This window comes from Diadema antillarum, unplaced genomic scaffold, assembly GCF_040938485.1.
Source record: "Diadema antillarum isolate AM-2024a unplaced genomic scaffold, OU_Dant_1.0 scf00000110, whole genome shotgun sequence".
Lineage (NCBI taxonomy): Eukaryota > Metazoa > Echinodermata > Echinoidea > Diadematoida > Diadematidae > Diadema > Diadema antillarum.
Window position 1 is genome coordinate 1,017,501 of NW_027270999.1, and position 27,300 is coordinate 1,044,800.

The following is a 27,300-nucleotide window of genomic DNA, read 5'->3' on the forward strand; positions in this document are numbered from 1 at the left end:
GCTAGCACGGCTTGGTAAGGATTACGTGCTTCAATAGACGCTGTTCACAGCCTCTTTTCTCAGTTCCCACTTTTCCAGAGTATTTGCTTTCTTTCGAGTATTTACATAGGTTAGGGGAGTCCATTTTAATTGAGTAATACATCATTCTAAAGCTTACAGTCTGCTCTTTCAGAATCTGTCCCTAACTAAAAATCCATGTCTGGCGACTTTTTGTTGATTTTGTGGTGCAGGGTCACATTTGTGCTATGCATGTGTACAAAAGAGACAGCCAAGACAGGCATTTAATTGTACATACGTATGTATATTACTTTGACACATCCAATGACATCACATTTAAAGAACTGTATAATAAAGAAAATTTGGTTTAAAAAAATACTAAGCTCAAATATCAACAGTTATTGCCTGCTCATATTTCAGAATCTGATTCTACTTCAGATTTCAAACCTTTTTGATGTTTATGAAGGGTGTATACTTTGATATCCTGAATCGACTGATGGTGTCTGTAACCCACAACAATTTACCTCATCTACAGGTTTAGATCAAATTTACTCAAAACTCATTGGTGGCTGGCTTTTTGTCCTTTTTGTTGCAAATTTTGACAATAAAGTGGGACAACTAAATATCACTGGTAAGCTCAGAATCTAGAGTCTTTACAATAACAAAAAACTTACAAGAAAACTGCAATGTGAATATTACTGGGGCTTTTGTGGTGACACATCACTAATTCACTTTGACAGTATTGATTTCTGCTTAGTTCCCTAACACTAATAAACATGATACATGTATGAACTACACTATATATGAAGAGTTTGTTCGCAATAACCGATAAGTCCATATTTGCCAAATGGAGATATTTGCGATTAAAGGACAAGAAAAATAAAGAGATTAATAAGAAAACTTTTGCTTCTTTTGACCATAACTTCAAAAATGTACCTTTATATGTAGTGACCAATGTATCATTTAAAAGGTATTATTTTGTACTTTCTGACAGAGACCGTATTTCAAAATCTTCAAAAATGGACTTATCAGTTTTTGCAAACAAACTCTTCATATGTTACAGCCTACATCTGATAGAATTCTGCCTATATGACATGAACTGTACATTATAACAGAAAAGTCACAGTTTTGATGACATTTTTTTTTTCTACGAGACCACACAAAACCACACATGATTTGCCATTTATATTAATACAAAACATTGTATATCATATACTCTCTCTCTCTCTCTCTCTCTCTCTCTTTCTCTCCTAAACCAACCACAATGTATGGTTTTCTATCAACAATGCCTTGGAGAATGTAAACATCTGTACATCACAAAAACTAAACAAAAACCTCTACAGAATATATTTTATTTTACAGTTCTCTCTACTGTTACACTTAAAAGACATCAAACTTTGGATAATCACATTTTTATTACAAGGGCCCACAAATCATTCACAGTACAGAATGTCACCACACACATTCTCTAGGCTCTCTATAAACACAACTCCAATAGTTACAATTCCTGGTCTGTATTCCACATGGATCATTGCTATGGCAACTCAACAATCATAATCAGAAGATCAGTGCTTAGAAACATAGTTCCACTCCCAGAAATCAGCTTACTGTATACTTCTATTGCAGATGACATAATTCACACATAAAAACTCTCACACTTTAACATCCACATACCATTTTACTCGACTTACAACTTATCAAATTCAGTAAGTACATTCGGATTCCATACATGATTTTTCTAAAAGAAGTGCATAATATTTCTCCTTACTGACATGTTTTCAAAGTGAAATTCTGGCCATTCTTATGACAATGAATGCATCATACGATACTAATGCTGATCAAATCAAAAGCCAATCAAAAATCACCAGTAGGTCCAGCCTAGTACGGCATCTTTACAGACACAATGAATGCACAGATATGTCTATCATCTCAATGTATGTGATAGAAATGCAGAAATCTCTTTTGAGGGATACACAAAACCAATGAAAATATTGGCTATGCACTAAACAAATTTAGTAGTACTGATGAATATCTGCTGCGTACCATTATAACAGCATAGATCAGAGAAATTCTGTTCTAGCCTTTTCTCTTTATAATACATGTACCAAGGTGCATTGGTTCTAGTATCAAGATATTACAAATCTTAGTGTAAGTGGCACAAAGAGTATGTAGTACTGAGTCACTTTGGGTTACTGTAACTAATAGAAAACAGCTGATCACAACCTAGTTTCATAAATTTGAAGAATTTCAAACAAATATTTACATGCTGCACTTAATCAGTGTTACTGTGCAACAGCTAGGGATGAGTACGGACAGAATACTGAAACTTATTCTATTTGCTATCATAACAAAGCTTTGGCACTTTTAGAGGCTTCTGGGAAACACTGCATACAACCACGCAATGGGGGGTGGGGGAATTTCTGCCGCAAGAAGAATGTCAGTCACAAGAGGGCGCCAATCAAACTGGTGACAGTATGAGGATGACTCTCATTCACTCTGTACACAAAACCTCATTACAATGTATTTATTTATTTACATCCGACTCCCTTGTTTTCATGGTCCCACCTCCATATGCTCTAACACATTTCTGCAAAGTTTTGTCTTGCCACCAGACGAGATTACGTCGATGGCAAACTATGTGGACAGCTGTCTTCAACTTGATGCCAATTTGAATACTGCCCTCTATAGATTTAGAAAAATAAACCCCATAATGCCACTTGGTTATCTCTTGCCATGACTATGTCATGACTAAAAGAAGGGAAGAATGCCTTTATCCTGTGCTGATGAACTAAGTTTCTGGTAAACAGCTACATTCATAAGAGTGATTTCTGTAGGAACAAAGAAGAATGATATGTATTTATATTTGCACACTGAAATTCAATCATACAATGTACATGCTCATGCCAACATGGGTCAAAGTTCAACATAGAAGTACCTGAGGAGAAACATATATACATGCATTACCAAGGACAAGACAGATCAGCTTTGCCTCATTTGCCCTCATTTCTCTCTTCTGCTCTCTCTCTCTCTCTCTCTCTCTCTCACTCTCTCTCTCTCTCTCATACGGCAATTCATGCTAGCATAGTTCAATGATAGATTTACACTCATAAAAATAAGATTTGCATCACAATTTGCCATCAATAGCATATTAGACTGAAATTTATGTACAAAATGCTGCACAAAACAGCCAAGGAAATCTGACGAACACTCGTCCACAGTATCACAATTGTAATGCTACAAAATATATTACAAAAATGAAAGTACACAATACCCCATCATCACAATCATTTTGAATGTTTAAATGGATAGAAATTACCAACTGCATTTTTTTTTATAATTGCAATGTAACAAGTACATAAACATCAATTATCAAATTTGTTTTGTACACTGAATTATCTCCACACAAACATACATTATTAGAAAATTTGTACAAACAAATCAATAATCTTGGAATGATGCTTTACTTTTGGAAAAGATATATACATTCAATCTTTAAAAAGGCACACAGAGCTTTAAAGTAGTCAGGTAAATTCAATGATATGTTGGTCAATTTTTCTTAAGGTTTAATAGCAATAATAAAACTTATATCGGGTGTAATGACACAGGCTTCTGTCTTTTTGTTGGTACATCTCTCCACCTGCATTGATTCTAAAGGCCGCATATGAGTATATTGTTTCAATAACCAAAGCTAAAAGCAAATCTATTACATTCTAAAGTAATCATACATATACACACTGTAGCCATTCAATCGATCTTAAAGTTGTTGCTTTTGGTTCTTACATGGGAAGACATAATTCTTTGGGGGCACAAAGATAGACAGCAGACTTCCCAACCTTTCTGACTGAAAAAAAAAAAAAAAAAATAGGGATGATTTGGCCCAAATGTAGGAAAGAAAAAGCAGTTCCCATAGGAGTGTGTAGTAAAGTTATGAAGATAAATAGGAAAGAATGGATTTTGGAAGGAACATGGTATCTTACCAGTAGCTGAGCTTATCAGTTTGGAGCAGTTAAGATTACAAGCCTAAAGGCCTGGTATCATTATGCTTTACCCAGTCAAAACAGTGACTGTTTCCCACCGAATGTATCCCTCAGCCAATAATTAAGAGTGCATGATCGGCAGTTCGTCTTAATAATGATTAAACAATGCACACATCAGCATTTGTAGAATCATCTCTGATAGTAGAAATGGTCAAGAAGAAGATGAAAATGTACAATTAAGGCCCCTGAAGGACCCCTTCAACCCCCTCCCCTGGGTCCGAAGGGGGGCACCTGTGATTCCTCCATGAGCAAACTTGAAACTACAGTCATCAATGTACTAACTCACAGTATTAACTACAGCTCTATCACTAATGGTTCCAGAGAAGAGAAAATTGTAAGATTCCTTAATTTTTAGGGAGTTTGGACCCCCTTGGGGCCCCCCAGGTGGGGCATGGTGCCCATTTGAACAAATTGAGATCCTATTCCCCAAGGGATGCTCCCTGCCAAGTTTGGTGAAAATCGGTCATGGGGTTCTCAAGAAGAAGATGAAAATGTAAAAAGTTTACGCATGATGATAAAGGACGATGGATGGCGGATGATGCACAATGCAAAGACAAAGAGTGATTGCAGAGACTCCAACTCTCCCGTTGTTGACTTGAGATCTCCCGCCGAAAGCCCATTTTTGCTAAATCTACCGTTCTCCCACTTGAGATTTAATTTCTCCCGCCCTGGCTCTGTGTCTCCCGCTTAAAATGATTTCTAACTTAGTGTCAACGTATGTTGAAAAATAAAGCCTTAGATAGCACGGAGAGAGCATCTAGAATCCTAGAACTTTGCGCTTCGCGCACATCAAGTTAGAGTCTCCCGCTTGCTAGGGATTTCAGGCGGGAGAATCTCCAGATCAGAAGGTGCTTGGGGTTGGAGTCTCTGTGATCGTAATAGTTCCCTTGAGCCTGCGGCTCAGGTGAGCTAAAAAAAGAATCTTCAGGCACGGCAAAGATGTGGATGACATATTGAATTTTTTAAGCATTGATCTTGACCTCTGAAACTGAGCATGTCCACCCAAATGACAACAGACACAACTTTGTCAACTCATACTTGTATATAACATGCCAACTTTCATTACGATATTTCAAGCAGTTTTTATGTTACAATGTCCACAAATTGAACAGAAGGACGGATGGAAAGACTTACGAAAGGACAGATGGACAACCACAAACATAGTACATCTGGGGACACTTCATGGCAGAGGCATGAAACTTTTCAAACTATAATCCTTCAGCCTTCTCAGCTGCTACCAATATCATCTGTCTCTGTTTCCTACATAAACACCATTCAAACAAGGAATGACTCTGTGTCTGTCAGGGTTGACCAACTGTGGCCAAGGGAACAGATCGCTGTATCAGAGTTACAGAGAATCCTCAGCTTCAACAAACCCCTGCAGAGAGCAGATTACATTGTATTACTGGCAACGTGTCTGAATCAAGCAACACATGACTCAACATACTACAAAGCAGTTTCGCTGTCGACCATATTCTTGTGGATTGGTGACATTGGTAGATATCGCATTTCCACTTCACTGTTACTCGAAGTATTACTGGAGTACCCATTGTCTGGGCAGTAAGGGACGTAGTCCGCAGATAAAGAAAAGTCAGTCAAATTGGACTTAGTTGGTACTTGATAGTCTGCTCCAGTGCCTGCTGCACTATGTTCAAGGGAGTGTTTTCCTCCAAGCTTATCGTGACCCCTCCACTGGACATACCCTTGTTGCAGAGTGACAGTCTTACCCACACTACTATCTGAACCCTGCACTCTGAGTTTTCCCTCATCTAGCCTACTACTTCCAGCAACTTGGCTACTGGTGATTTCTCTGTCGCCTTCCTTCATTTGCAAATCTGCTCCAAGCTTGTCAGTGTGGAGGTCTTGGATGGAGTTGTCACCTCCTGTCTCCGTGGCCATCTCTGAGGGCGTGCCTCCAGTCTTGTCTTCCAGGGTCTCTTTCCCAACACTACCAGTCCCTTCTTCTGAAAGCCTGTCTTCACACATCGTGGCTTCTCCCTCTGTCTCCGTCTCAGAGTCATCAGAGAAGGCCAGGTTGGCGTAGTGTAAGCACTCCTCCGAGTCTGCCCCTGTTTTTGTCATCTCCCTGGAAATGAGTCCAGATTCACTGATGTACCCCGAGGATGAGCTGGATGATACAATGGACTCGTTTCTGGTGCGCTTCATCTCATCAACGTCCTCTTTTGGCTTGTCCTTCACCATGTCTCCCAACGAAGGTCCACAGTCTTCTACCAATGTGCCTTCCTTGTACACCAGAGACTCCAGCGAGGGTAGTATAGAGAGAGAGGGTACAGGTGACTCTGGGGATTCATCTGGATTGGCGTCCTGCAGATTGTCTGTACCGGCATTGATGTTACCTTCTGTGCACCATGGAACTGGCATTGGAAATGGCATAGGTGTCTTGGAACAAGGCACTGCACATCCTGCCCTGACGTAACTAGAGATGGACTCAGAGAAATCTTGAGAGAACCCTTGAGGAGATACAGGAGATGAAGGCAGAGAGAACAACAAATCCTGCCCAGAGACATAATCACTGATCTCCCTCGCATTCGATTCTAGCACTAAGGGTGGGATGGAGGGACGGGACAATGGTTGCTGTTCATATGTTTCTTCACCCTCAGGATCTGCACTGCTGTTTTTGTGCAAGTCAGTGGCTCTCAAGCCCTTGGACAGGTTTGCGATGCTTGGTAAGGACTCTGTTGTCAGAGAAGCAGGGATGAATGGCGAGGATGGGGCCAGGTTTTTTGTCTCTGCAGCATCACCCTTGGGCAAATTATCCTCAGCTTGCCTGGCTTTAAGGATGGACAGCTTGGTGTAGACAAGGCTATCCTCACTCACATATCCCAGAGAAGAGGACTCTTGTGTTGGAGTGGACTGATGACTCGCATCACATCTCGTTGCAACTTCCGCATATGCCATAGACCCTGACACGTACCCATTATCTAAAGCCACACCTACCAAGGCAGGGCCTGTCTTGGCAAGCCCTGGGCTCATGGAAGCACCCAGCACAGAGTAGGCCATCTCTGATGTTTCAAAATTACCAACAGCTGCTAGCTTCGGAGACACCATTATCAGTCTGTCATCTAGCTCTTCATTGAAGTCATCTGCCATTGTAAAACCTTGTTTCCCACTTCCTATGCCCTTGTGTGGATACTGAAATGAACTTTGAAGGGTGTCGGAGATGTTGGGCAACCTTTCTTTTCTCCTGTCATTCTTGATACTGTCTATCCCTGATGTGGACATACAGGCATCAAAACCATCATTGTCATCATCATCATAGAGGCCCTGGACAATGGCTTTGGTATCCTCTGAGCCAAGCAACCCTTTCTCAGCGATGGGTGGAAGCAGGGTGACGCCTTCACAGCTTGACGAGGACGAAGCCAACCGTCGGCCATGGTGGCCTCTCTTGGACCCAGCATCCCGAGGGGCGCACAGCTCATGGTGGTCTTTGGTTACCGTGCACTGCATGGGGAACACTTCATCTCCACTCAATGATGCCAGCTCATTGTCATTTGGCGAGGGAGGGACACCACTGTCAATGCTGAGCGTTCGTGTCAGAATATCCTTACTACCAAGCTCAGCGTCACTGGATGTCACCATGTGAATTGTTAGGGTAGGACCCCTAGAGAAGTCCTGGAAGTCTTCAGCCACTGTAGCCACCTCAGGGTTCTGTAATCGACAATTCCCAGGGATGACATCAAATGTTTCCTTCTCTGGCTCCCTTCCCATCCAAAGTGGATGCGAGCTCTGAAGAATAAATGCAAGGGATAGAAGGATTAGAGTCAAAAACTTTACAGTAGCATTCAGGTGAGTTTGTGCTTTGATGTAAGTTGCCAAGTGGCCTAAATTGGCATAATGACAGGATGAAAAATTCCTCACACAAGATAATGTGCGTGTGCGTGTGTGTGTGTGTTGGTCAAAAGAAGATAAAGACTGAGCCAAGGTCGTTTATTTTCTTGACATAAAAGGTCAAAGGTGCTCTCAACATTACTGGAAAAATATGCAAGATTTATAAAAACATTTATGCATGTAAGAAAGACAAAGAAAAAAAGAGATAGATCGATTTGAAGTCTGTGCTGGAATACTCACTACATATCTGTTCTTGACAATGTCCTTGTAAGCAGGCTCGGGCCACGACTTTCCAAGCTTGGCTTGGACCTGGTAGAGGCACATCGCCAGAATGAGAAGGAGAATTACCCCAGGGAGGATCAGCCATAAGAATGGTCCCAGGTTGGCTAGAGATGTGAAAAGAAAGTCAGCATGAGTCAGAGGACGTGCTCTCAAATCCTCAAGGACTTTCACAGAGCTCTTTTATCATCAAGTAAGCATATGTGTGAGGAACCACAAAATTCATATGAGTTTGAGAGACAAAGCATTTATGCATCTTTCAATTTACAGCAACTGTGAGAAATATCCATCTGACTGAGCTTTGAATCAGGGACCAAATCCTGCTTTATGTTGCCTGGATTGACTTACATTTGATATTTGACTAACATATCACATTGCTGTCATAATTCTATGGTCGTTGCTCTTGTACCTGTTAGGGTGGTAGGATGGGAGGAGTGTAATCTTTTTCAAGGACATTACATGTGGCATTGGACCCTTGACCTTATGAGTGGGAGTGACCTTATGAATGAGGGGAAAGACACCCCTATCAATCAATACTAAATTGTGACAATTGCAGGCCTGTGAATAAAACACTCTCAAATCTGCCGAACACTCTGCTGATTCCCCGTAACAATCTAGTCACCAACAGCGTGCTGTACTCACTGGGTATTGGTTCACATGCTTTGTAGTGGGTAGAGGCAGGGGCACCAAGCAACGTCTTCCCATTGTGGATGTTCACTGCCAGGACCTGGAAGTTAAAGTTGGTGCCTTGCTCTCCGGCCTGACTACAGTCCAGAGTGAGCTCAGTGCTGGTGCCCGACACATTTACTGTCTTCCACTCATCAATGTCATCGCCAGACTGGGTGCCTACTAGCATCGACATCCAGTACTGCGTTACGCTGGGTTGAGTGGATGTCTCAAGAGCTTGCATGCGGTGCGAAACCTGGTAGTAAGTGATTGGTCCGTTCGGATGGGACGGTGATTCCCAATTAAGCCGCACTGCATCGTATCCGGTGCCGGAGACGGTTAGGGACTCTGGCTGTTCGGGGACTGAGGAAGCAGCAGGAACATGGCAGGTCTTTTAAGAATTCTTTACCAACCGTGCATCACTCAATTAAAGCAATCACCTGTCTGATTCACTATGGACAAGCAATATCCATCGATGACTCTGTACCAGCTAGATACTACAAGAATTCAACATGACTTTGTTATTCATAATAGAATAGTTTGTCAACTAACACTATATACCCCTAAAAATTTAATTAATTCAAGCAATGTATAATGCTCTTTGCAGTTTTCATAGCCATTTAAATCTACACACAATGAACTCTTAATCAAGTAAAAACTACAAAAATGATCTATATCCTGATTGAATGAGATTCAGGTGTAAGTCCATATATATACACGGAGATGGGCATACACTGGTTGGACCAAAACAGAGAAAGCTACCTTAGTATATCATCAGTGCTACACACGACACTTTAATAAGAAACTTGGCAAGATCCCTGCAACTCAGAGCTATATAACCAAATGCTATGGGAAATACAACATTCTACATATACCTAGTATTATTCAAGAGATCACGGTCAATTTTGATCCATGATGGCTGGCAAATACATTGGTAGGCCCTACTGCTTTTGAAGTGTATAGTAAGATGGTAAAACCAATGATATTCCATCTCGATCATCAGCTCCTAAAGGCCAGGTATCAAACCCCACCCCTCCCATTGAAAAGTCACCCCTCTTCTCACCTCCTATGTCAGTGACTTGGACTACTCTGTCTGATAACTCCCCTCCTTCAGTGGTCCATGCCTGTACTTGAAGTGAGTAATTTTCATGACCGTACAGTCCCTCCACTGTATAGCTGAGGTTCTCCCCCGCCATGTATTCATGCTTGTCCGATGCCACATCCCCCTCAAGGAAGACCTTGTAGTACTGGATGATACCATTCTTGATCTGCGGGGCGGACCATGCTATTCCAATGCTTGTGGAAAATACAGTGGTGACCCTGACGTCCACTGGCTGACTAGGTCCTAGAAATGGTAATTGACAAAAAACACAGACATGAATAATTGTTTTAAAAAAATACTCACATTTAAGTCTGTCCATGTATGTTTGTTACTAAACATGATATAAAACTGTGTTTAATACAGATTTAATGCTGTTATTGCCCCCCCCCAAACAACTAATTTTCAATGAATGTTCATTATTTGAACTCCTAACCAATTATATGCTAGTACATAGATGATAGATGTCTGTCCAGTATTTTGTATATATGTCACCCACAAAATTCTCATTTTGGCAAAAATTTGAATAGATTGACGCAATACTTGGGCAAAGTTATTTCTCATTAAAGTGTTGTAAATGATCATATTGTATTGGGGAGTCATGCACATTGGAAACACAGTATAACCTGACATTCTTGAAATGTACCCTTTTACCACGGAAATACCAATATACTGTAGCACTTGTCCTACCACTGATCTATGAGGGATATGTACAACTCGTTAAACAAAGCTCATGAAATGATTTGAAGAAATTATCTTCAGTTAAATTGATTCTGCAATGTTATTCCTAAGCAATTCCTCTTTTGTTATAATGCAATATTTGTCTCATGATTAGTTTTGTTTTGTTTTGTTTTGCCATAGAGGTCCAGAATGGCTTCATAGTCATGTCTGTACCAGCTAAATACTTCCCAATATTCTTCAAAGATGATAATCTGGAGATACACTTTGACTTTAATGTAAATTTCATAATAGCCTTGCTTACAATAAAGTGTATAGCGCATTGACTTGCACCAATTTTGTCAAACGTCCAGCTCTAAGTATATGTTTAAGCAATTAAGCAAAGTGTGGTGTGGTACTTGCATATCACACCTTATACTGCCATTAACTGACCTCTCTGGCTGGACGTTCCAACGGATGGATGGTCACTCCTCGGTCCCTCACCCACACTGGTGTTGGCCGACACCCAGACGAGATACTGGGAAAATGGCTTTACACCGGTCAGTCTCACTGGTGTAGCTTCATGCAGTCCAAACCTTTGTTTTTGGACCGGCTCTGGGGAAGACATGAAAATAAAAGCACACATAGTCTGCAGCTCTTATTCGTAACCTGAAATCCGAAAGACAAACGTTCCACAATACATTCAGATACAGTTACATGTATAGCTGTGTCCAGTGACCGAAAGCTTAAATTAAAGTAGTCATGTATGTACTCAAGCAAATTCAAGTGTGTATTATCAATGGTAAATGACCATAACATACATGTCTACAATTGCTTACCTTCAAGTTGTGAACTACATAGTTATTCTGCCTAACAAGCAATAGAGATTTCCCCCCCCCCCCCCAAATTATATTTAACAGAAAAAAAAGTACAAGACTCCATACCAGTGCAGTTTGTTGAATTCCATGAATCTGACCATCCTGGGACGTCCCCACTCTCTGAGAGGTCAACCAGGAGACAGTAGTAGGCCGTGTGTCCGATGATCACCCCATGGGCCTCCTCTCCTGGCACCTCGATCCAGTCCAGCTCCAGGTTGTTGGTTCCAGGAACTGCCATCACAGTGAGGTTTGTCGGCGCTGCATCGGGCACTGATACCGGCGAAAGGTCCAATGGAATCAACATATTGGATTGGATTTGAGATGGGGGAAGCCTTCAACTCACAAGTAATCCTTTAATATACAGCTAATCACATACAGCTAATCACATGACATCACAAAGCGGGCATTGTGATGTCATAGGCATTAACTTGTTTCATCATCTTCAAATGATTCAGCACATGTCTGTCTATGTAATAATTACTTTCTTTCCATGCATAGTCCTGACAACTTTTCCACAAATTTTAAACTCTCACATCTCCAAAAATATACAGCAGCCGGAGAGACAAACAGAAAACTACCATCCTGAGTTAGTGTACTGTAAACGTGGATATTTTCGCGTGACTAATTTTTCGCGCTTGGCCTTGTAAGAAGAGTTTCGCGTGTTTTTAATTCCGCGGAATCAAGACATCAAGCACTGGAACATATGGCGTGCAAAAACATTCACGTGCTTTTATTTTCGCGGTAGCTTCTGGTTGCGCAAAATGCGCGAAAATTTCACCACGAAAATTTCCACGTTTACAGTATTCACTCATATTCACTCTTATCACATTCTTCTCCAGTGGTTCTCAGTCATCTACAGCTATTACAATTGCTATCATTGGTGTGATTGCAAGGTACATAAATACTATTCTACAACATATAATTTCTGCAGCCCCATCTCTCTGGAACGCTCTTCCACTGAGGATCCGATCAGCAGAGACCATTGAAACATTTAAAAAGCTTCTGAATCACATATGTTCGCATCTTGTTTTGATTGAATTTTCAACGAATTGTTCATTGGTGTGTATATCTCTATCTCTTTCTTCTTTTTCAACCTTCTTATGTACAATTATGACTACGATGTATGCTATTCTTTTCATAATTACGTCCCTCTGCGCCTCAGAATAGGATACTAGATCGAAGGCGCATTACAAATGCTGTACTTATTATTATTATTATTATTATATAATTCAGAGTGCAGTCAGATGCTGTGAATACTGAAGCAGGTAACGTTCTTTATCCAATATTCAAATAGAAGTTTTGACTGAAACACAGAAGTTTTCAGCAAATTGTGTGAATTTCTGTGGGTTGATGACATTTCCACAACATCGAAGCATCTTGAAGGAGCTCTATCCCTTCATTCTATTTTGAAGGGGACTGAAGCCTGCACATTAGAAAATGTATAATGACTCATCCAGTTTTTATTACACTTTACAATGAAAAATTTCAAATTCAAATCATCCTGACGTAATCACTAATCACAGCAATAATGACACATTGATGAATAAAAGCTAAAATAAACATACATTCTAATCTCACTGAATTCCATGAGTTAATACTAAGAATGATTATGATGACATTCATCATCATCATCATCATAATAGTAATAACAACAACAAGAATGACATCAAATCTTTGAAGCAAACAATTAGCAAGCCTACCCCATTCTGCTGTTTTATTCTGCACTTGTGACGATCGTGAACTCTCCCCCTTTGAGTTTGTCACGGAAACACGGAAGTAGTAGAGAACGTATCCCTTCAGCTCATCAATGATGACGGAATGATCGTTGGGAGACACCTCTCGCTGGTACCTGTCATTTGAGGGCAAGGTACAAAACACATTAATGATACTATAAACCAGAAACATTTCAACTGATTGACAAAGTGCCCTACATTGACGTAAAAGGGCAATCTGTCAATCAGTTGCAATGAAAACATCTCGACGGAAGAATTTCATGAATTTGAATAATTATGCAGTAGCCGCTACGTGCTTTGAGGATTAGAACCAACACTTCCTGTCGGGTGAAAGCTCGGTGGTCTAGTGGAGATGACGCCTGTCCGGTGATCAGGAGGTCGTAGGTTCGAATCCTGCTCGAGTATGTACGCCCATGATTTTTTTATCATGGTTACTACTAAAACACTGATCAATTTAGTCCTTATTTACGCCAATATCGGGCAATTTGTCAATCAGTTGCAATGGAAGCATCTCGACGAAAGAATTTCAGAAATATTTGTGGCATGAAACTTGTGTGAATTGCCACTGGCATTCAGAGCATTTTGTAGACAAAGATCTAGCGTGCATTCTACTTTTCCAAATCTTAGCTTATTGCTAAGTTCACAAAAGCTTCATACATAAGGATATTTCTGGATCATATTAGAGTAATGTCATCATGCTTTATGCATATCTTCTTCAGCAGAACTCCTAACTTTTCCACATACACACATGCACCGACCCACACACACACACACACACACACACAAACAAACATTTATTTAACAAGGCAAGTGCCATAATGTGTCTCGCCCATTCGCGCACAAGAAATTGGGCACTTAGAGTTCGTTGACCCCTGCCTGTGACGTTTGACCTTGTGGTGATCATCCACTCCCCAAGGGACATCTACCATCCAAGTTTAGTCACAAACGGACCAATGGATCAAAAGTTATGACCCATAATAGAAGCGCGCCATAAAAACTTAACACTAGGCTCTAAAAGATCGTTGATCCATGCTTGTGACCATTGACCTTGTGGTGACCATCCACTCCCCAAGGGACATCTACCATCCAAGTTTGGTCACGAATGGAGTTGTGGATCAAAAGTTATGACCCATAATAGAAACGCGCCATAAAAACTTAACATTGGGCTCTAAAAGTTCGTTGATCCCTGCCTGTGACCATTGACCTTGTGGTGACCATCCACTCCCCAAGGGACATCTACCATCCAAGTTTGGTCACAAACGGACCTATGGATCAAAAGTTATGACCCATAATAGAAACGCGCCATAAAAACTTAACATTGGGCTTTAAAAGTTCGTAATTGACCCATGCTTGTGACCATTGACCTTGTAATGACCATCCACTCCCCAAGGGACATCTACCATCCAAGTTTAGTCACAAATGGAGTTATGGATCAAAAATTATGACCCATAATAGAAACGCGCCATAAAAACTTAACATTGGGCTCTAAAAGTTCGTTGCCCCTGCTTGTGACCTTTGACCTTGTGGTGACCATCCACTCCCCAAGGGACATCTACCATCCAAGTTTGGTCACAAATGGAGTTATGGATCAAAAGTTATGACCCATAATAGAAACGCGCCATAAAAACTTAACATTGGGCCCTAAAGTTCATTGACCCCTGCCTGTGAGCTTTGACCTTGCGGTGACATTCACATATGGTAAAATGTGAAACTTTGTATGACCCCTCTTCCCTTGGAGTTTGATTGCAATTGAAGCCCAGAGTAAAGAGTTATTGAAGTTTTTGTAGCGTTACGGACAGATGACGGACGGACGGATGGACGACGGATGGACAGACGCCGCAGGCGATCCCTTAGTCTCCCCTCACCTCCGGTGGGCTTGACAAAAATTGACAAATTCCTTATACTTGCAACAGGTACGTAGGAGGTGAAAAACCAAATTATAAGAATGGAAAAAAAAATTCCAGATCAAAATCATCATTTTGGTTACCACGAGTATTAAAGTGAAACACATAGCAGTGTAGAATACATTGGCAATTCTATGTTTGCCATTTATGTCACTACCTGTGAATCACCAAAGATCACAGTAGTGTAGTGAATGTACATGACTCCCCGTTTAACCCTAATCAGGCAGGGCTTTTTGGGAGGTAGCCGGGAGGACCAAATCTTTAGGACTTACTCCAAGTCCTGATCCGTTGCCTTCGTCCAGTAGACAGTGTATGCAGTGATGTAGCCCTGGACCACAGTGGGCTCATCCCAGCTCACCAGGATAGACTGGTGTGATAGTGTCTTGGCTGCAACTCCAGTGGGTCTCTCTGGTGCTGGAGGGGGTAGAAAGGGTAACATTTCAACTGACCTGATACTACTCACACTTTGTATTGGTTTAAAAGGGATACTCCTCTCAATGTCCAACCAAACTTTAATAAACACTGCTGAGTACAGAAATCAGACACCAAATAAGATTGTTAGAGAACTAAAAAACTTTTTGCTAGATCTAGATGTGCTCAATCAATTTACTACATGCCTGCACATTATATGTGACCGTGCACCTCAAAACGAACATAAAGTCGCACGCACTGATTTTGCGTGAGGACTGAAAATAAGTGAAATGGGTCAACCTAGCCGAACTTGACTTTTTCATATTTTCTGAAAGAGCGTGTCTTCTTTTACATTATGCTAAAATTTGGGATCATAAAACGGGCACGAAAGTGTGTTTTTTAGCAGTTTATCTCAAACATTTTTGGTAGAATAGTGTGATTAGGTGTGTCTTTAGAATCCCTTTTTCATTTCTGAAAAACCTTGTCCACACTCTTCACCTTCGACTCTAATAACTTTTGAAAGGATAGGGCTACTGCTTTGAAAGTTGGCATTAATTATGGACAGAATGTGTTAATGAGGCATGCTTAATTTCAGTTTAATCTGATAATCCCTTCATTGTTGTTACTCTGGTGGTTTACTTCCTGTTTTTTGTCCCATTCATTGCACAGCCAGCACGGTTTGGTAAAGATTAAGCGCTTGAATAGACACTGCACTTCAGAGCCTCTTTTCTCGGTTCACACTTTTCCTGAGTTTGTGCTTTCTTTCCAATATTTAGATAGGTTAGGAGAGTCCATTTGATTTGAGTTATACCTCATTTTAAAGCTTAAGGTCTGCTCTTTCAGAATATGATCTTAACTTAAAATTCATGCCTGGCGACTTTTTGTTTGTTTTGAGGTGCACTGTCACATATGGCATTTCACTCCCCCCCCTCTCATTTGATGATGAAGTAACAGAGAGATGTAATGATGTATTTGAGTAACTAAAAGAAAAGGATGCAGGCTTCACAACCTTTCCATATGCATTCACAATGATTTATTTTGGTAGTGGCCTTGGGCCACAAATAAAAATTAAGTCAGGCCACCAAATTCTGAAAAGGTTTATTGTTTGTTTTGTTTTGATTTGGTGGCCTGATTAGTCAAGTAAGTTTCAGAATGGATTGTTACATTTGTATGTCCCTTTTATTTCTGGCCACTACATTTCTCTTTAGGGCCCACCTAATTCTCATATTTCAAAATTTTAGTGGCCTGAATGGGCACATCAAAGAAAACACAAATTGTGTCAAGACCTGTATGCATACAGTATATCTATATCACATGTAATGCAGTCCTTGTTGGGGGGGGGGGGGGGGGGGGGGATGAATAGGCCCCAGACATACAAATGTAATAAAGCTGGTAGAAATGAAATAAGATACTACAAAGTCCATCACATTAGAGATAACCCTTCTAACAGGTGACAGGCACATTACCACCAGATTGCATGCTTGTTTACATTCTCCACAATGTGACTTCTTTATTTCTCTCTATTGCTTCCTTGTTTGATTGCCTACACTTCAGTAGATATTTGTGCTTGTTGAGCTGCTATGAATTAGTTATCATCAGCTAAACCTAGCTTTGTGTTGTGCTTAGGATGAAGGTATGCACTATATGTATCCTTTAATGTATAGAATACAGTGTACTTCACAAAACTTGACTTTGATTCTGTGTACATGTGGGTGTATGTGTGTGTGTGAGAGAGACATACACACACACATTATGTTGTTATAATAAAATCTGTGTTATGTTGTCATGAATTAATTGACATATTTTAATCATATGAAAGAGAAAGAGGTATAAAAGATTGAAAAAAACAACCAAAAAGTGACTGTGTGAACATGGCTAATATAATTGGGATGTTTCTGTTAGATCATTGCATGGTTTCACATAATACACTCACAAAATTTGGGGATTTCTTTTTACAAGGGAATGAACGGCTGTGCAACAACTTCATCACAGATGTTTCACACCAATTTGCTTTACTCTCCAAACTTTAACAGACTAGTTCATAATTTTCTCTTCTCCCCCATCCCCCCCCCCAAAAAAATATATACATGTACATATATATATATATATATATATACATTTTTTTTTTCACTGATCTACTTCCCTGATTCTTCTGCTGTTTTCATGATGAGCAAAAATAATACCAGGATGAGTTTTTCCTTTAAATGTGGAGTGGCCCTGTACTTGAAGGCCCTTGAAAGTTCTCCAAGAGGAAAGGGATACAGGAAGGCATAAGAAGGAGCTTCCGTTCAGACGCTCTCCACCACTTACTTGACGTCATGTCCCCAAGAACCATTGACTCCACTGGGCCCAATCCCTGGCTGTTGTATGCTTGTACTTCCACCACATATTCACAAAACCTCTCCAGCCCTTCAGAGATGAATGAGCATAAAAGAAATAGTAACAAAACTGGTGTGCAAATGTGAGATAGCGTCCCACTCTGACACAATGACAACTTCAGTACAATACATTACAAGACAACTTTATGCAATAAAACACACAGCGATCAGTCATGAGGTTTACAGTGAGAGTCTTGTGCTTTGAATTTTTGATGTATATCAACTCTTAATGATTAGGGAAGTGATATGGTTTAGTTGGTAGTGCATCTGCCTCCAGATCCAAGGGTACTGGGGTTCAATTCCCTAACCTCACTGTGCAATGTTGTATGTATGCATTCCGCCCCCCTCTGGTAATTAGTGGCAAAACTCTATGTACCTTGGATAGGACATTAAGTGGAAGTCCTGTGTGTGAGTTAGCCATGACTTATGCACATAAAATATCCCACTTTATTCATTCATTGCAAAGAGCCACACAAGAAAACAGGCGAATGATATCGACTCCTCGTGGTTTGCCCCATGTGACTAGCAATAGTCAGCAAACAATATCAACCAGGCACATAGTGCCATACACTTGAATGAATTTTAGAGAAGAATCAGACAGAACATGCTAACAATCGTTGACCCTGTCCTTGCTCCTATCACAGACTAATTATTCACAATGACTAAAATAAATCAGTAAAAACAATTTTCTCTCACCCTCAATATAAGCTTGAGTTACGTTGACGGTGTCAAATCTTGTCCTGTTATCTTGGCACCCATCTGGTTGGGGAACTCGCACATTATATCCCAAGATGACACCTCGCTGCTCAGCTTCCTTCAAAGGCTATACGTTGCATTGGAGTCACCGATAAAGCAAAGAAAGTTGACAAATGCAAGAAATGAAGATGACAGATGATGTTTTTCATACATTAATCTCTTTTTTAATAAAGATGATGGCGATGAATGAACAAAAATAACATTTATCAAAACAAAGACAATAATCATTGTTACAACTATGCTATTACAGCTTAGTATAAAAATATATTATGTTTTACACAGTTCATAACATCTTTGAATGGTCTTTATGTTGTATGTTAAATTTATACCAATTGCAATTATTCCACTTCTTCATGCAAAATGTTCGGCTTGCATAGACAAAATATACATTAGAATTTGAACATAAAACTAAAAAATATACTGGAGCAGTGTACCAGTGGCTTGGCCCATGTTACTAGTAAACTCTCATACAATGCATAGACTTGTTCACTAACATATTGATCGATATATTTTACTTACGAAGGAGTCAAAAATTTTGTTTTTCCTACTGAATAGTGTTTAACACTTTAAAGGACATGTCCACCTTCATATACATAAGGATTGAGAGAATGCAGCAATATTAGTAGAACACATCAGTGAAAGTTTGAGGAAAATTGGACACTCCGTTCAAAAGTTACGAATATTTTCAGTATCTGCGCAGTCACTGCTGGAAGAGAAGACTACTACAGTGGATGATGTCACATGCGTACAACTACATAAGGAAAATAAAAAGAATATTTCGCAAAACTTTACTTTTTGAATAAAGTGCACATTTCTTTGACTTGCTACTGACGTATGTTAAGGGTAATATTATTCCCCCTGCCTTCTGAAAGAGAGAAGTCAAGTGTTCTTTTGTTATGCGAGAAAAATGGAAATATGTTCAATTTTCTTTATTCTTTCTTTATATCTTTGTACTCATGTGACGTCACAAGCTTTAGTAGTCTTTTCATCCAGCCATGACTGAGCAGAAACTTCAAAAAATCATAACTTTTGAACGGATTGTCCAATTTTGCTCAAACTCTCACTGATGTGTTCTACTAATGTTGCTGCATTCACTCAACCCACATGTCTATGAAGGTGAACTTGTCCTTTAAGTCCACTGGGCTTACATAGTTTTTGCTAAATTGAGCAATCATAGAGTAAGTCTAATGCTTCTAAGGAGCAACATTAATGACTTGGAAAAGACCAGGACTAAAATTTTGGTACAGTGCTGTAAAAGAATGATATATTGTACAATGGCCAGGTAAATTTGACTTTTTAAGTTTCATCTTTCAAAAGAGTCATATGATCATCATCATATCTATGATTTGTATTATGAATTGTCTCCTGCTGTTTGATAGGAAGGCAAAATACAGGCCCTACTATCTATAAACAAAAATTTCACTTGCAAGGGAAATGCTGTATAGTTATTTTTAGTCACTTTCTGAAACAATAAATTGGCTTTGACCAAGCCCAAAACTAAACTGTTACCCTCAACAAATCCCCCCCCCCCCCCCCCCCCCCTCGCGCTTCTGGTTACCACCTCACCTCCCATGAAATAAGAACATTTCGCAGGTAGAGGCTGTCTTCAGAGCTGTTGAATTGTTGCTCCACTCGCAGGTTTTGGACTTTCCCATTTGGTTCTAGAAAGGCAGGCAAGAAGTGTAGGAATAAGGTGCTTGTGATTCTCAATTGATGATCTACTTTCTTTTGACAGTACGAACAACAATTGTCTATCACACTAACAACATAACTTATTTTAGCTTAAGGAATGATCTTTTGAATCCACTGGAAAAGCAATCGTCTGCCACTAACATGTGAAGACACTTCTAGTGAGAACAATAAAATTTCTAGATTTTCACATCAGGCAAAAACAGTTCAATACATGCATCTCATCAGAACATCTTACACTGTATTCTCAGATTATGACATATTGCTTGAAGTAAATCAATAAATCAAAATTGTGACCTTCATTGACACCTTAAACTTGTCCTTTATACAGAACCATTGTGCAGTAATGAATGTTTACCTAGTTTTAGTAAGTTTATGCACTGAGTAATCTCCAAAGTATTGAAGACAAAGTGTAATTCCAGCATAAAATAACAGAATTTCAGCAGTCTAATCTGACCTTTGACTCCTGACCCCAAAATTCCCAAGAGAATCATTGTTGGGCACCACATGCATATGTACAAAGTTTAACGAAGGTACCTAATTTTAGCATTTTCACTTCACCTTTGACCTCATGGTCCAAAACCTTCCCTAGAGAATAAAATAAAAAAAACCTTCTGGTATTCCAAAGATATAGGTGAAATAATGGAATTTTAAGAATTTGACCTAGACCTTTGACCTCTGACCTTAAGCATGTGTACTTAAAAGTTGATAGGCACAACTTTACCTGCTCATACATACAATGTACATGTATGCCAAGTTTCATTACGATACCTCAAACAGTTTTTAAATTATGCTGTCCACAAAATTTATAACAGATGGACAGAAGGAAGGGTGGAAGGACAGATGGACAGATGAATGGAAAAATGAACGGACAACCTGAAAACATAATGCCTCCAGCAACACTTCGTGGTGGAGTCATTAAAAACAAGGAAAAGTAGAAATTACGCGATGCGTAATATATGTCCCCGCCGGAAGTAGCATTTTGTAGCAAAATGTACAATACAGGTCAAAAATCAAGGTCAAAGGTCAAAGAAGTCAAAGGTCAAAATTCTGTGTAGAAAGTTTTGAAGCCCTCACCTGCTGCCATCACATAAAGCAAACGGAATCGAAATCGGGTTAGAAATGGCGAAGGAGTAGCATTTTGTAGCCGTTGTACAATATAGGTCAAAAATCAAGGTCAAAGGTCAAAATTCTGTGTAGAAGTTTTGAAGCCCTCACCTAGTGCCATCACATAAAGCAAACGGAATCGAAATCGGGTTAGAAATGGCGAAGGAGTAGCATTTTGTAGCAAAATGTACAATACAGGTCAAAAATCAAGGTCAAAGGTCAAAGTCAAAGGTCAAAATTCTGTGTAGAACTTTTGAAGCCCTTACCTAGTGCCATCACATAAAGCAAAGAGAATCGAAATCAGGTTAGAAATGTTGAAGGAGTAGCATTTTGTAGCCAATGTACAATATAGGTCAAAAATCAAGGTCAAAGGTCAAAGAAGTCAAAGGTCAAAATTCTGTGTAGAAGTTTTGAAGCCCTCACCTGCTGCCATCACATAAAGCAAACGGAATCGAAATCGGGTTAGAAATGGCGAAGGAGTAGCATTTTGTAGCAAAATGTACAATAAAGGTAAAAAAATCAAGGTCAAAGGTCAAAGAAGTCAAAGGTCAAAATTCTGTGTAGAAGTTTTGAAGCCCTTAACTAGTGCCATCACATAAAGCAAACGGAATCGAAATCGGGTTAGAAATGGCGAAGGAGTAGCATTTTGTAGCAAAATGTACAATATAGGTCAAAGGTCAAGGTCAAAGGTCACAACTGAAATTCTGTGTAGAAGTTTCAAAGCTCCCACATAGTGCTATCATATAAAGCAAACAGAATCAAAATTGGCTCATAAATGACAGAGAAGTAGCAAATTGAAGATTTTGATCACACACGGATGCACACACGGACACACGGACGGACACACGGATGGACACACACACAGACACACACACGTACGGAGCCCGTTTCATAGTCCCCTGCTCGAACTTGTTCGGCAGGGAAAAAAAGTAGCATGACAGTATCTTGGGAGAAATCAAAGAGAAATAACCATATGGTCACACATGTGACGAGATACTCAACCTACATCCATCAACCCAAATTAAACCAGAGAGGTTTTAACTTACCACTTTCTGCTGTTCTAGCTTGTTCAGAATCACACCAGTCTCCCCATACAGTGTTGAAAAGCAACTTTGCAGACACCTGAACATCATAAATGGTGTGCGAGTTGAGTCCACCTATACTGCAAAATGGACTGATTACAGGCTGCGGGCAATAGAACATAATAAGAAACAATTTAAAGTGTAAGAGGTGAGATTCTAGGGGCTTGCACTAAAAATCCCAGAGCAGAAAAAGGCACACTCTTTGCAAAGTGAAATGCCATGAGAATGGAAATCTTTACATTTTAACATCTTTTTCATACGCTCATAGTCATAACTTTTGTACTTATTGTCATTACCATTATGATATTTAGTGCTGATACAATCACAGCAATGATTATGCTGCTTACACTACTACCACTATATGGCTGCTAAAGCAGATGATTACTTTTACCATTATCAATATCATAAGATCTACTGTAAAAGTGGTTTCTTTCGCGTACAGAAACTTTCGCGGTTTCCATCGGTGCCGACTTTTTCGCGTGTGCTTAAATTCGTGGTCTGTAATGACAGCGTTGTAACAAGCAACGGGTTCAAAACATTTTTGCGTGATGTTAAATTCGCGGTTCAACCTCAAAGCGCGAAAAGCGCGAAAATAAAACCACCGCGAAAGAAACCACTTTTACAGTATTAAAAATCATCTGCATTAGCATTGCCAATGTGATACTATTTTCAGCATTTAAGCACACTTAAAGCATGATGAATTCCATTTATCATATTTTGTAATATTGACATATATATATATATATATATATATATATATATGTATTTACATCTTATGTGGAAGAAAAAATGTATTAACATGTTCTGTTTGAGATGGAAAAAAATAAATGAAAATGAAAATGAAAATACTTTGGCTGCTGGACATCCAAAAACATTTTGGCAAGTCTCTCACACTCTTACAATGCACAGACCCCATGCAAAACAACACAAGGCTGCCTCCATCATTCACAAGAAATGGGGTAGAGAATTTTGCAAGATATATTGTAATTGTGAACTCCCACTGCTTAAGAACAATGGGGGGGGGGGGGGTGGGGTGGGGTGGGGTGGGAGGGGAGTAATGTGGAGAAAGATAGACTTCAGAAGATGATCAGACTAAAGGTACTGTTTACCATTGGGAGCAGTGATCTAAAACATTTTTGAGTTATCACATTTTATGCATATGTGTAGGTCAGTTGTATCACTATATAAACATCCTACCATGTAAAAATTTTAGAAATGAAGCCTTGAATATAAGGAGATATCACTATTTCTACCTCCGCCAAGGGAGGAGATTATATTTTCGGTACCGTTGGTTTGTTTGTTAGTTAGTTTGTTTGTTTGTCCGTGTGCAAAATAACCCAAAAAGTTGAGCACGGATTTTGATGGAACTTGCAGCAAAGGTTGAGAATGACACAAGGAACAGATGATTAAATTTTGGTAGTGATCCGGAAACTTTTATGGGTTTTATGAAGACTTTTCGATATTTTGCCACGTAGGGTCAATGAACTTGGGTGTTCAAGCGGCACATTTTTTGAAGTTTTCATGCGCGCACTAAAGCACGTGATCTAGCTTCTGCTGGGGCGAGGTGCGCCGCGCATCTGAGGATTTATGACGTAACAAAGGCTTCTATATTAGGAAATCGGGCGATTTTTCAGTGGGTGGAAATCACTGATCTTTATGGAAGAGTAAGATAATCGGTATGAAGTATCTGTTTGGCGGAGGTCTGCACTCTTGGAGTGCTTTCCTAGTTCTCAATAAACCATAACTGTAGAATATATTCTATAAAAAATGTTATTATAACTATTGCTCACTTGCTCACATTTTGTATATTCAACAATACTTAACATTGAGTATACTGATTAACATTTTTACATTGGTTGTTTCTATCACTAACTAATATTCTAGAACTATTTTGAGGCACTACAGCTGGTTTTTTGTTCCATCTGCAAATGGTAAATAATACCTTTACGTACATCAAGATAAAATAATAGACACAGTGTCAAATGAAAAGTGATGCAAACTTACAAAACATGCATTGCTCCAGCCACCGTCCTGCGAGGCAGCCTTGTACCTCACGCGGTAATGAATATTGTATGTGTAGTATATATTCCAATCGGAGGGAAGCTCCCACTCGGCATGAAGAGAGGTGGGTCCCTCCGCACTCAGTCTCAGATTAGTTGGCTCGTTGGGAACCGCTACAATGACAGTGATAATAATGATGATAATAATAATAATGACAATAATAACAAATATTGTTATTATTATCATAATAACAATAGCAAGTTCTTATATAGAACCACCTGCTGTATGCAATCACTAAAAATAATTCCCCCAAGAGAAAAGCCATGTTAACGACCATGTCTATAGCGACCACCTGTCTATAACAGCCACTTTTTTTGTATCCCTTGGGTGGCCGCTACAGACAGGTTTGCCTACTAGTATATGATACAGCACTTGTACGTACTGTAGATCAACACATTCCGTAGTTAACATACGTGACCGTGCATCACAAAAAGAACAAAAAGTCACATGCACTGATTTTGTGTTGGGACTGAAAATAGGTGAAATGGGTCAACCCAGCCAATGTTGATTTTTCACATTTTCTGGAAGAGCAAGTCTACTTATAAGTTGGGATCATAAAATGAACAGAAAATTGTATTTTTAGCACTTTTTCTCAAATACTTTGTGGTAGAAAAGTGAGATTAGGTATTTCTCATAGAGTCCACTTTTCATTTCTTAACTCTTAATGTGCCAGGCCCAAAACCCCTAACGTGCCAGAGGTTTTTACCTAACGTCAGAACGTTTCAAAACTGGACTGACAGTGAAATTTAAAACCGTCATATCTCTGAAACTATTGACTGTTTTGAATTGAGTTCTACACAACATATATCAAGAAATGTTTGTTCTTTCGTGCCATGCACTCAGTTTGCCACAATATTTATCTGAACCTGAAATACTGCAGAAATAATTGATACATCAAAAAAAATATTATAAATTTTTGTGTAGTATGGAAAAAAAGAGTCAGTCGTATTTGTTCTTCAATGGAACACTCCCTTGACTCTGTGAGAAAGTTTTAGAGCAACATCTCCTCTTTCAAATGATAACAAAATTGCCTTCTAGAATTGTATGATTCCAAAGATACTAGCAGTTTATTTCATCTTGGCAATTTCTCTTTCTGCCTCAGTAATTCATTCCCAGATCTGAGTCCTTTAGTCCCAGATCCTGTATTTGAAACTAAAGTAATTGTCCCAGGCCCTGGAATAGTGTCTTTTGTCCACCTGAGAAGGAAGAACCTGCTAATCCTCCTTTTGTCTAAGCGACTTGCGGGTGGGTGTACTCTATTGAAATCGGCAGGCCTTTGTCCACGCGCAATTCCTATGCTGGCGTGGGGACGATTAGTTATGTTCATCAAAACAAAAGGATGAAAGACTTGACCGACGAACGAAAGCTGACCCTCTTTGAGGGACAAAATGAGAGCAGCTTCCCGCAGGACAGTATCCAAGCGGAACACTGCAAGTGGAACCGCATAGACAATACACGTAGATTCAATAGCATACACACGCGTGGTTTACCTATGAGACTTTTGATACATACACATCTCGCAGAGGGTGCGCCCGCTGCGGATTTTCCCGATGCGAAAAAAATACATCTAGCTGAAAAATCGTGTATTTATTATGTATGCTCTTCTTAGTCGCCGATCGGCGACCATGGCACGTCAGGACTAAGGTCGCCGTTCGGCGACCATGGCACGTTAAGAGTTAATATTGACCCTGTCCAAACTTTTCACTTTCAACTCCAATAACTTTAAAAGGAATGATGCTACTGCTTTTGAAAGTTGGCATTATTCATGTACTGAATGTGTTAACAGAGCATGCTTAATTTCAGTTTAATTTTATAATTTCTTCATTGTTGTTGCTCCAGATGTTAAAGGGTGTGTACAGTTCTGGTCAAGGTGAGGATTTAGCTTATAACATTTTGCGAGATATTCAGAAACCACTCTATGAGATGTCAAAGAGCATGCAATTCTAAGGGGTATCTAAAGTTTATTTTATGAAAATCGGTTTTGAAATGGATGAGATATCCAAAAACAAGGTGAAACAAAGAGATCCTAATAAAACATGACGCAAATCTCTCGTTTGAAGAGGCTACACCCCAGTAAATAATGCCAGTGCATATCTTGGCAATCAATGACTTAAAGTCAAAGATATAAAACACCTGTTTCTTGACCCTGGCCTAATCTAAGCATCAGTCATCGCCACAGCGCCACAGGAGGGGGGGGGGGGGGGAGCACCGCGAGAGGAGGAGATTGTTTTGGTTTTGGCATGGGCCATGTAGCTCCATGGTGCGTGTGTGTGTGTACGTGTGTGTGTGTGTGAGTGTAGACATTCAGCGTATGCAGACAGAGCATGCCTGTACTGTAGTGACCGGAACTATTGTCATTCCATTTTGCTCTCCCCTTCTCCCTCCCCCATCTCTCCCCCCTCTCCCTCCCTCTCTCCCCCTCGCTCTCCCCCCCCCTCTCTCTCTCTCTCTCTCTCCCTCTCTCTCTCTTTCTCAATGATCCAGTCAGCAGGCTGATTGTAACCAGGGAGGTAGTCTCACCTCCCCGTTGTAAATCACTGCCAAATAGCACATTGTCAGCACCGGCAAACTGGCAATGCTCTCCTTCTTATTCCTGTATTTTCGTTATTTACGGGTCGATTTTTTTCGTTCGAAATGTAAAATGGATGACCATAGAATTTCTCAATAGAATATAAAATTGAAAACTTTAGAAAGGATAGAGAAAATTGAGTTCACTT

General features: G+C 39.8%; 1 protein-coding gene across 1 annotated transcript in view; it reads right to left on the reverse strand.

The window, feature by feature from the left end:
* Nucleotides 1-27,300, reverse strand: part of LOC139719423 (uncharacterized) — a 45,617-nt gene that overhangs the window by 22 nt on the left and 18,295 nt on the right. The window contains exons 6-18 of the mRNA XM_071630839.1: nucleotides 24,527-24,696; nucleotides 22,487-22,625; nucleotides 20,211-20,305; nucleotides 18,585-18,711; nucleotides 17,821-17,919; nucleotides 15,372-15,513; nucleotides 13,163-13,311; nucleotides 11,529-11,732; nucleotides 11,038-11,199; nucleotides 9,892-10,173; nucleotides 8,805-9,191; nucleotides 8,124-8,269; nucleotides 1-7,781 (exon numbers count right to left, since the gene is read on the reverse strand). The exon at nucleotides 1-7,781 is cut by the window's left edge and continues 22 nt beyond it. Of these exons, the coding sequence (XP_071486940.1) occupies nucleotides 5,481-7,781; nucleotides 8,124-8,269; nucleotides 8,805-9,191; nucleotides 9,892-10,173; nucleotides 11,038-11,199; nucleotides 11,529-11,732; nucleotides 13,163-13,311; nucleotides 15,372-15,513; nucleotides 17,821-17,919; nucleotides 18,585-18,711; nucleotides 20,211-20,305; nucleotides 22,487-22,625; nucleotides 24,527-24,696 (4,403 nt within the window). The 3' untranslated portion in view covers nucleotides 1-5,480. The remainder of the gene's footprint in view (nucleotides 7,782-8,123; nucleotides 8,270-8,804; nucleotides 9,192-9,891; nucleotides 10,174-11,037; nucleotides 11,200-11,528; nucleotides 11,733-13,162; nucleotides 13,312-15,371; nucleotides 15,514-17,820; nucleotides 17,920-18,584; nucleotides 18,712-20,210; nucleotides 20,306-22,486; nucleotides 22,626-24,526; nucleotides 24,697-27,300) is intronic.